This window comes from Arachis stenosperma, chromosome 1 (assembly GCF_014773155.1).
Source record: "Arachis stenosperma cultivar V10309 chromosome 1, arast.V10309.gnm1.PFL2, whole genome shotgun sequence".
Classification (NCBI taxonomy): Eukaryota; Viridiplantae; Streptophyta; class Magnoliopsida; order Fabales; family Fabaceae; genus Arachis; species Arachis stenosperma.
This window is the reverse complement of record NC_080377.1, coordinates 44,106,628-44,117,900: the sequence shown is the minus strand read 5'-3', so window position 1 is coordinate 44,117,900 and position 11,273 is coordinate 44,106,628. Positions and strand designations below refer to the sequence as shown.

The 11,273-nt window shown below is 33.6% G+C and overlaps 1 protein-coding gene across 1 annotated transcript; it reads left to right on the top strand.

Annotated features, from left to right (window-relative positions):
* The first annotated feature begins 5,051 nt into the window (after positions 1-5,051).
* On the top strand, positions 5,052-8,287 carry LOC130940894 (formyltetrahydrofolate deformylase 1, mitochondrial-like). The gene is made up of 8 exons (XM_057869176.1): positions 5,052-5,294; positions 5,475-5,587; positions 5,867-6,017; positions 6,122-6,195; positions 6,286-6,445; positions 6,668-6,766; positions 6,897-6,983; positions 7,904-8,287. Exons 1-8 carry the CDS (start codon positions 5,166-5,168, stop codon positions 8,048-8,050), a joined length of 960 nt encoding a protein of 319 aa, XP_057725159.1. The 5' UTR covers positions 5,052-5,165; the 3' UTR covers positions 8,051-8,287.
* Positions 8,288-11,273: the final 2,986 nt, after the last annotated feature.

Sequence of the window (11,273 nt, the reverse complement as noted above, 5' to 3'; positions counted from 1 at the left end):
TCAGCACTTGTATGTGTCTGATCCCTCACTGGCGTTTGAATGCCAGGGTTGGAAGTTGGATTAGCGTTAGACGCCAACTCCTTACCTTTTTCTGGCGTTTGAACACTAGAACTGAGCTTCCCTTGGGCATTTAACGCCAACTCCTTCCCTGTTAGTGGCGTTTGAACGCCAGAACTAAGCATGGGTTGGGCATTTAACGCCAGCTCTCTACCTTTTTTTGGCGTTTGAGCGCCAGAATTATTCCTCTATGGACTCTTACTGTTCTCAGAGGGATTTTGGGTAGCAGTTTGTACATTTTTTGGCTTCCTGCTGCTTTGAAGTGAGGTATTTAATATTTTCCCACTTCTTAATTGAACTGCTTGGCACTTTTCTGTTATTTGTTTTGATAACTGCTGTTTTGTTTGCTTCAACTGTACTTCCATATTCATATTAGCCATTCTTGTGTCTTGTAGTATCTCCTTGAATTCGGCTAGCTGTTTTGTTAGAAAATCTAATTGCTGATTGAATTCAGTAACTTGTTCTGCAGGACTGAGTTCAGCAGTTACTGTTTTAGCCTCTTCTTTCATGGAAGACTTACTACTTAGGTACAGATGCTGATTTCTGGCAACTGTATCAATGAGCTCTTGAGCTTCTTCAATTGTCTTTCTCATGTGTATAGATCCACCAGTTGAGTGGTCCAAAGGCATCTGAGCTTTCTCTGTAAGCCCATAATAGAAGATGTCTAACTGCACCCACTCTGAAAATATTTCAGAGGGGCATTTTCTTAGCATCTCTCTTTATCTCTCCCAGGTATCATAAAGAGATTCATTATCTCCTTGTTTAAAGCCTTGGATGTTCAGCCTTAGCTGTGTCATCCGTTTTGGAGGGAAATATTGATTCAGGAATTTTTCTGACAGCTGTTTCCATGTCCTTATGCTAGCCTTAGGTTGGTTATTTAACCACCTCTTAGCTTGGTCTTTTACAGCAAATGGAAATAGTAATAATCTGTAGACATCCTGATCTACTTCTTTATCATGTACTGTGTCAGTAATTTGTAAAAACTGTGCCAGAAACTCTGTAGGTTCTTCCTGTGGAAGACCGTAATATTGGCATCTTTGCTGTACCATGATAATGAGCTAAGGATTCAACTCAAAACTACTGACTCCGATGGATGGTATACAGATACTACTCCTATATGAAACAATAGTGGGGTTAGCATATGACCCCAGAGTCCTTCTGGACTGTTCATTTTCACTTAGGTCCATGATGGAGAAAAGGAGATGTTGTGAATTGGTGATTCAAATAGTATTAAAATATCTTTTTTTCATTTAGAAAACGGAAATTAAAAAAATAAAATAAAATAAAATGAAAAATGGGTGAGGATTTTCGAAAAATGAAGAGAGAGAAAAAATGGTTAGGAAGTTTTGAAAAAGATATGATTTTTAAAAATTTTAAAAAGGATATGATTTGAAAAAGATATGATTTTTTTTAAAATTTGACAACTAAGATATGATAAGATAAAATTTTGAAATTGAAATCTGAATTTTTATGAAAAATTTCGAAATATTTGCTTAAAAATAGTTAGAAAAGATATTTTTTATTTTTGAATTTTATGATGAAAGAGAAAAACACACAAAAGACACAAGACTTAAAATTTTTAGATCTAATGCTCCTTGTTCTCGAAAATTTTGGAGGAAAAACACCAAGAAACACCAAACTTAAAAATTTTAAGATCAAAACACAAAGAAGACTCAAGAACACTTTGAAGACTCACAAGAACAACAAGAACATGAAGATAGAACACCAAACTTAAAATTTTTAGAAAACCACAATAAAATTTTCGAAAACAAAAGGAAAACACCAAGGAACACCAAACTTAAAAATTGACACAGGATTTAATCAAAGAAAAATTATTTTTGAAAAAGATTTTAGAAAGAAAGACTCAAAGGAGCAACTGTTCACAAGAACATAGACACATTCAACAAATGCATGGACTAAACAAAAAAGAAGTACTTTTGAAAAAGTAGTTTTAATAATAAAAATATATTTTTTTTTCGAATTTTTTTTTTGAAAATCAAATGAGAGACTCTAAACACAGCAAAATAAATTATTCCTAATCTAAGCAACAAAATAAACCGTTAGTTGTTCAAACTCGAACAATCCCCGGCAACGGCACCAAAAACTTAGTGCACGAAATTAGAAATCACAATTCTTCACAACTTCGCACAACTAACCAGCAAGTGTACTGGGTCGTCCAAGTAATACCTTACGTGAGTAAGGATCGATCCCACAGAGATTGTTGGCTTGAAGTAAGTTATGGTTATCTTGTAACTCTTAGTCAGGATATCAATTATAATTATCAGTTGACTTGCAAATGAACAAAAGAGCATGAAATAAATACTTGTTATGCAGTAATGGAGAATATGTTGGAGTTTTGGAGATGCTTTGTCTTTTGAATCTCTGCTTTCTTCCTGTCTTCATCTTCACGCACGCAAGTTTCCTCCCATGGCAAGCTGTATGTTTGGTGGGTCACCGTTGTCAATGGCTACCATCCATCCTCTCAGTGAAAATGGTCTAGGTGCGCTGTCACCGCACGGCTAATCATCTGTCGGTTCTCACTCATGTTGGAATAGGATCCATCGATCCTTTTACGTCTGTCACTACACCCAACTCTTGTGAGTTTGAAGCTCGTCACAGTCATCCAATCCCTGAATCCTACTCGGAATACCACAGACAAGGTTTATACTTTTCGGATTCTCAAGAATACCGCCAATGGATTCTAGCTTACACCACAAAGACTCTAATTAAGGGATCTAAGAGATACTCATTCAATCTAAGGTAGAACGGGGTGGCTGTCAGGCATGCGTTCATAGGTTGAGAATAATGATGAGTGTCACGGATCATCACATTCGTCATATTGAAGTACGAATGAATATCTTGGATAGAAACAAGCGTGTTTGAATAGAAAATAGAAATAATTGCATTAATCCATCGAGACACAGCAGAACTCCTCACCCCCAACAATGGAGTTTAGAAACTCATGCCGTCAAAGATACAAAGTTCAGATCTAAAAATGTCATGAGGTACAAAATAAATCTCTAAAAGTTGTTTAAATACTAAACTAGTAACCTAGGTTTACAGAAAATGAGTAAACTGAGATAGATAGTGCAGAAATCCACTTTTAGGGCCCACTTGGTGTGTGCTGGGGCGGGGATTTGAGCTTTACACGTGCATAGGCTGTTCCTGGAGTTAAACGCCAGGTTGTAACCTGTTTCTGGCGTTTAACTTCAACTTGCAACCTATTTCTGGCGTTTAACGCCAGAATGGAACATGGAATTGGCGTCAAACGCCAGTTTACGTCGTTTATCTTCGAGCAAAGTATGGACTATTATATATTGCTGGAAATCCCTGGATGTCTACTTTTCAACACAATTGAGAACGTGCCAATTAAACTCTTGTAGCTCCAGAAAATCCATTCTGAGTTCAAGAAGGCCAGAATCCAACAACATCAGCAGTCATTTTTCAGCCTGAGTTAGATTTTTGTTCAGATTCTTCAATTTCAGCCAGAAAATACCTGAAATCACAGAAAAACACACAAACTCATAGTAAAGTCCAAAAATATTAATTTTGCCTAAAACCTAATAAAAATATACTAAAAACTAACTAAAATATACTAAAAACTACATGAAATTACCCCCAAAAAGCGTATGAAATATCCGCTCATCAGGCCCCACCTGCCAACCCACCGACAACTCTTGGATCCACACCGCATCTTAGCTCTCATTCTTAGGTTCCGACCCCCACCTTCAACGATCCATACTCCACCGGTCCGACGAACAACTGAACAATGTTCAAAAATTAAAGTATGAAAATTTTAATGTACAACACTGAAATTTTGGTGCACAACATAAAAAATTTGGTGCTTAACACACAAAACTTTAAAGGATTTTATGCCAAAAACATTGATACCCAACCAACAAAATATGCACAACACATAACATAAATTTTGGTGTATAACACATAAATTTTTGGAGAACCACATATCGAGAATATTAACTCATCCAACTAACAAATACATTCGCAGCAAAATTTTATGTGCTATGTGAAAAAATGTCTATACTATATCGATAAGTTACAATTGTGTTATATTAATAAGTTTTTGTGTTCTCTAACAAAAATTTTTCTACAGAAACATTAAAAAGGAGAAGCGGTAATATATGTGCACATTTTTTTTACTAAATTTATGCCGACTAGGTTGGACTTTATTACAAAAGCATTTGTCCATGTAACATTCATAATTCATTTTAAATCAAATACGAAAAGTAGAAAATAAATATTATAAAAAAAAATTACTTTTTAATAAAAATAATTTAAAAAACTTAGTTAAGAATTTTTGTCTGAAATTTAATTATAAATATTTAAACTATAAAAATATAATTAAAAATTTAATAAAATTAATAAATTATAATGATTTATGGAATAATGGATACTTTATTTTCTTCAATTTTTTTTCAAATGTCACGAGGATTATAATAATAAAATGAGTTATGTTACATACAAATCAAAATTAGTCATCAAAGGCAGCTATCAATATAAAATACACGTTGAAATATAAATACATATTAAAAATAAATTAAACTACATATGTATTTATACACAAATATATTAGTGACTGATTTTAGTAACTGATTTTAGTGTACAAATAAACAAATAGCATTTTTGTAATAGAATATAGCCAATTAGCCATATTACGTATATATTAAAATCAGTTTCTAAATTAATTATTTGTATAAAAATAAAATATATATTAAAAATAAAGTAAATACCACATATATTTATACATAATGACTATTTTCAATGTGGATATATTATTTTTGTAATTCATATATTAGAGGCATGCAATAATGTGTGTTATTTTGAATATATGAATATAAATATACATTTAAAATAAATTAAACTACATATGTATTTATACACAAATATATTAGTGGCTGATTTTGGTGTACAAATAGCATCCTTGAAATAGAATATAATTGTGGCAGATAGACAGCGAGAATAAAGGAGCGAAAAAAGTCACCAAAAAAAAAGGAGCGAAAATAGAGAGAGTGGTGGTTGAGCTTTGAGAGCATCAAAGTTAGTTGGTGGTTCAAACTGACTCTTGCTTTACAGAGCGAGAAAGAGAGAGAATGAGCGTTGTGCGAAGAGTGTGTTCGATGTTCCCCCAAGTTGTTGGATTCAGCAAGAGGAACATCTCCTTCAAAACCTTGGATCCTCCATCACCACTCGCCCATGGAATCCACGTCTTTTATTGCCCAGTAAGTCGCTCAAGGAACAAGTCATTCGTAATTTCATATACAACACCCACCACCTGTTTGTGGAAATGCTCCAGTAGATTTGGTTAGGTGGCCTTTGAACTAGGGATGGTTCAGTTTTTGGGTGTATTCTTGTGTGCCCTCTACTTTTGAATTGGATTTTTGTACATTCATTTTCAATAGGATGCTGTTGGAATTGTAGCCAAACTTTCAGATTGCATTGCATCTAGAGGTGGAAACATCCTTACTGCAGATGTTTTTGTACCTGAAAATAAACAAGTCTTCTATTCTAGAAGGTACTTGTCTTGTCTCATTCATTAATTCACATTCATTTTGCTTCTTGATTACTAGTATTAACATGAGTACTTCTTTGATTGACATATGAAACTTGTCTTGAAAGTACTGAAGATTCTGATGTACATAAGATATTTGTTGGATTGCTAATGAGCAATAATATTTAAATAAGGTCTTTGAGCCTTAACAAGTGTAAATGAATCTGTGTTTTCTTTTTTTTTTCTTTCCTTTTTACTTACATTTTAATTTCATCTTGCATCAACTTGTGTTGAACATTGCAGTGATTTTGTTTTTGATCCTGCTAAATGGCCACGGGCACAAATGGAGGAGGATTTCCTAAAGCTATCACAAACATTCAACGCAATGCGATCTGTTGTGAGGGTGCCGGCTCTAGATCCTAAATATAAGATAGCTGTTCTGGCCTCAAAGCAGGTATACATTACTACTTTGGCTCTTCTCTTGTCATCTTGCATCTCAGAAAATGAAAAGGATTTTACATTTTGATTGTCATGGATATTGATTTTTTTTTTCTGCAGGATCATTGTCTAGTTGATTTGTTACACGGATGGCAGGATGGAAGACTTCCTGTAGATATAACTTGTGTAATTAGGTGAAATTTCAGCATTGACATCACCAAATTGATTTATGCTTCATTTATTTGTTTATTAGTTTTTAAGTATCTTTTTGATGTGCTAAACAGTAACCATCATAGAGCTTCAAACACCCATGTGATTCGCTTTCTTGAAAGGCATGGTATTCCTTATCATTGTTTAAGTACAACAAAGGAAGAGAAAAGAGAAGGGGAGATATTGGAGTTGGCTCAGAATACTGATTTTTTAGTACTTGCAAGGTATATGCAGGTAATAACTTATTGAAATTCTTTTTTCTTTCCTTTTTTTCCTTGCACGGAGTCCAATGCCTAAAACAACGTGCTTACTGTTTTGGAAGAACTTGTTCTTCTTTGCTTCTAAGTTATAGGAGCTCACATGATTTATTATTTATATTTTATTGTAGATAAATTCTAAGTGCTAATATCTGTGAACATTGAAGTATTAACACTTACCATTGATTTATTTGTACAGATATTATCCAGAAACTTCTTAAGGAGCTATGGGAACGATATAATTAACATTCACCATGGTCTTTTGCCATCATTCAAGGGGAGTCATCCATCAAAACAGGTTGGTCTTCCTACATTTCTATGTTACAGGATTACTTTTCGCCACTCGGATTCTAAATGTTTGTTATATAAATTTTGTGGTTGTTTCCTACATATGCATACAAATTTAATATGCCGGATCGTTTTGGCAGGCCTTTGAAGCAGGTGTTAAATTAATAGGTGCAACAAGTCACTTTGTGACAGAAGAGCTTGATGAAGGACCTATAATTGAACAAATGGTAAACACAAGCTTTTTCATGCTCTTCTTTTAAATTTATTTTATCATTTATTTGCTTCTTTAAGTGAATGATAATGTTGATCTGAAAATTTTTTTTTTGGGTGTCTCGATCTGAATTAATTATATAGAGAGAATAAATTTTTACGCTGTAAATTCCCTTTTCTTATGGTTTTTATTTTACCATTTACTTGGCAGAAAAGATTTATGCATCTTCCTTATGATTATCAACAGCTTATGAAACCCTTGTCTAGAGCCACCTTAAATTCCTAGGCTAATAGGGTGAACACAACATAAGTACAGTTGCATTGTACATGTTCCATTAAAGTCCATTTTCCCACCCTCCTTTTAGAACTTTTCTATTGTGCCTATACTTAGTAATGTTCATTTTGGATATTATTTGTTGAAAAAATGACATATTTGTAAGATTTTTGTTTTCATACTGCAGGTTCTCTTGCAAGTTTTCTTTGTCAAGCTTTGGTGTTTTCTAGTTTTTGAATAAGGACCATTGCATTTACCATGTTAAGATTAATTGGTGCAGCTCTCATTCCATTGACAAAAAAGTAGATACAGATGCAAAAGAATCTGTGTTTAATACTTTAAATAAATCTTTGCCTTTGCTCCTTAAAATTCTTAAGCTTCTATTTTAGCTATAAGCATCCATGTTTTTGGGATATGTCTCAATGCATGGTTTGTTGGGAATGGAAAACCGAAAAATTTTTCATTGCAACTCTCCGCTGCATCATTGCCAATACTGTGGAATTAGAGTCATGTTTGCTACCCTATGGAGTTCATTGCTTTCACTAAATTAAGCATGCAGAAATTGCAAAGATGCGAGATATATCTGTACTTAGTCAACAACCTCGACTCAAATGTAGCTTGATGCCTTGATCTTATTTTTATTGAATTTTGGTTTGGTTACAGGTCGAGAGAGTTTCTCACAAAGATAACTTGCAGAGCTTTGTGCAGAAATCGGAGAACCTTGAAAAACAATGCCTTCGCAGCGCTATCAGATCTTATTGTGAGCTTCGAGTATTACCTTACGAAGAAAAGAAGACTGTTGTCTTCTGAATGAATACAGCAAATGCAGATTACAATTCTTCATAAGAGTTGAGGCTGCTTTGCATACTGTTTACTTGTAAAGCTAACATAATATATACCCACTTTGGTTGCAACTTGCAAAAAAGTGAAATATAGAAAAGAAGGGAACTTGATTCATTTGGTGAATACCGCAAAGTAATTTTAGTGGAATAACAATGGTAACAAATAATGGTTAAAACTAAGAGTAGAATCCTTGGACGGTGATAAGGTGAATAGGGGAATTAAGAGGAAGTAGATCTTGTTAGCTCTTTTGGTTTCATAATAGGGTTACCCTACCTGTGAGGATAGGGGTGTCTGCGAATCGGATCGGATATGTCCGAAAATTTGATTCGATCTGCACAATTTTCATCGAATCGGATCGGATATGATATCTGCATTTTTTATTGCCGAATCCGATCTGCAAATGTGCGGATCGGATCGGATTGGATATCGGATATAACCGCATAATTAAATCTTCTCTTTTTAATCATATTTCAATGTAAAAAATTCAATAAAAATATTTCTTTCATAATTTTAAACTTATTTATTTCTAAAATATTTTTAATCAAACTCTTTCTAAATAATAAAATTAAAATAATACAATATATGAATAATAATCACTAACTAAAACATATAAACAAGTAAATATAATATCAAACAAAATATATATATATATATATATATATATATATATATATATATTTTTTTTTTTTTTTATTGTACGGATCCGCGTGTAGAGCAGATATCCGCGATCCGATCCGTAAAGGGTGCAGATCGGATTTGATCCGATCCGATCAATTCGTATTCGCAATTTTCGGATTGGATGCGAATATTTACCGCGGATCTGCGAATATGATCCGATCCATGAACACCCCTATGTGAGGAAGTAAATTTTTTTCCCTCACCTGTGGTGAAAGCAGGAAAAAGAAACACACGTGTTTGCATTGATCTCTACTTGACCCAACAAGTGCTGTAGCATTGCAGAATTGACATAAAATGTAGGCTAAGTTATGCTTAGTTAATTATAGTTAGCTTTGCATATAATATGATGATTAATTATTTGAGTGTTTTTGTCTGAAACAGATCAATTTTTTAGAAGAGATGGATTGGGTTTAAGCTATGAAAAATATTTTTTTTTCCTCCATTTTTGAAAGTGACGATGCATTTAAATTTTGCAATTAAACCCATGTTTTGGATGTTTGTGGGTATAGTGTGTTTCTTGGAATATGTTCTTTATAGTGTTAAATTATTGTGTGTTTCTTTTACTGTTAAATTATTTAATTAAAATTTCTTATTTTAAACTTAACTCTCCTACGCTAATTACAAATTTTTTTAAATTTCAAATTTTAAAATTAATTCTGCTACATTTGTTTTTTCAAAATTTGTAATTTCACAGTATATTAATATTTTCGAATTTTAAATTTGACGCTAATTTATTAATTTAAAAAATTACAAACTAATATCAACTTTGATAAATCCTAAAATCCTAAACCAACATTAGCTGAATAATATTTGCGATGTTTTTAATTAACTAAAAACAATCTATTTTATTTTTTATTTTTTACAAATTCATTTATTTTAGAGTGTTTATTTTCAAGTCATTTAATTTATATTAATTTTTTTGTCAAATTTAAATTAATATTCACTAATTTAAAAATTGTAAAGCAAATTTTTTTCCAAAACCAAATATACATCACTAACAATATAAACCCAACATATGATTACGTTTATTTTCATATTACGTATTTAATGTATATTACAAGTTTTAATTAAATTTAAAATAACAGATACTAGATATCATTACACTATACACACTAGTTCAAGTTCACCAACTCTTTCGCCAACAATCACCTAATGCTCAACTATATCACCATGAATGTCAACAATCACCAAACTCATACACCCTAAATAATAAATCAAACTTCCAAATTCATCAACACTAAACACTAATTTCTTAACTCTAAATCTTAGTTGTTAATTTTAGAACCCTAAATGTATGTATTTATTTTTCTTTTCCTTTTTTTGGCCATGATTTGCCCTCCTATAAACACATTTTGTATTTTTTTTCTAAAGTGTTTATTTTTATATAATCCTAAACACTTAATATTTTTTAATTATGAAATCCTAAATATATATTGTTCCGAGGGTTACCTAAAACCGGATGATGATTGGGATTGGATGTGAAACCCAAGCGTTCAAGGGGGTGGTCTCTGACTTGTTACACGTCCGCGTGGCGCCGTTCGAGCTGTGTGTTTGGAGAGATGGGGGGATGGTACCTGCAAGACACTCCGATGCCTAAGTCAGCAAGGGGTTAAGCAAGTTTAATATATTGGAACTTAAAGATACCTGAATGTGTCAGGATATTTATAGGAGATGAGCCAATAACCACCGTTGGAGTAGTTCCACTTCTGGTGGTGGATAACTGTCCTTTTATCTTAGGGTTGTTGAGATCTCTCTTCAAGAAGTGGGTGAGAGATTCAGGTAGGCAGTTACTTACTTAGATAAGCATAAGCTGCTCGTCCTCGTCGAATCCAACCTCTATAGGAGGTCGTGCGTGCGGTAGGAGCCACCTTGGTTGTTGGGCCTTTTAGCCTTATTGGGCTTGGCTCATGTTTTGGGACAGAGTATGAACAGTGCCCCTACTTGACTTCGATCTCTTCACTTTGAGTCGGATTCAAGTATTTGATGAAGTCGGAGGTACTCAAGTTGGTATCTTCTTTCAAGACGAAAAACTGACGTGATTTCAAATTTTAAAACCGACGTGATTCCAGGTTGCCAACCGTCGTGTCTGTTGGCTTTTCGCATTAACACGTGGGGGGGGGGGGGGGCAGTTACATTGGTAACGCCACACCCTTTAAATGAGTGGGGCTCTTTATGTTTTTACCCCTAGTGCCTTATAAATACTTTCCCCCGTTTTCTCTTTCTTCTTTTTCGTCTTCCTCTGTGAAGTTCCTTTCTTTCTTTTGCGCTTTCTTCATCTTCATCCAGCCCCTTTGTTTCCTAGTGCTTGGTGCTTCAAGGCGCTTGTTCCATCTTCGTTGAAACTCTCCTCCCTTCGTTCTTCTCCCAGGAAAGGTAAGTTTCTTACTATTCAAACTTTTTCTTGGCTTTACAGTGTTCCCATTGTTTCTGTGTTTTTTACTTGATGAATTAGGTTCCTGTTAAGAGTTTTGTGTAGTTTTTATGTACCTTTATTGTCGCTTTCGTTGCTGTA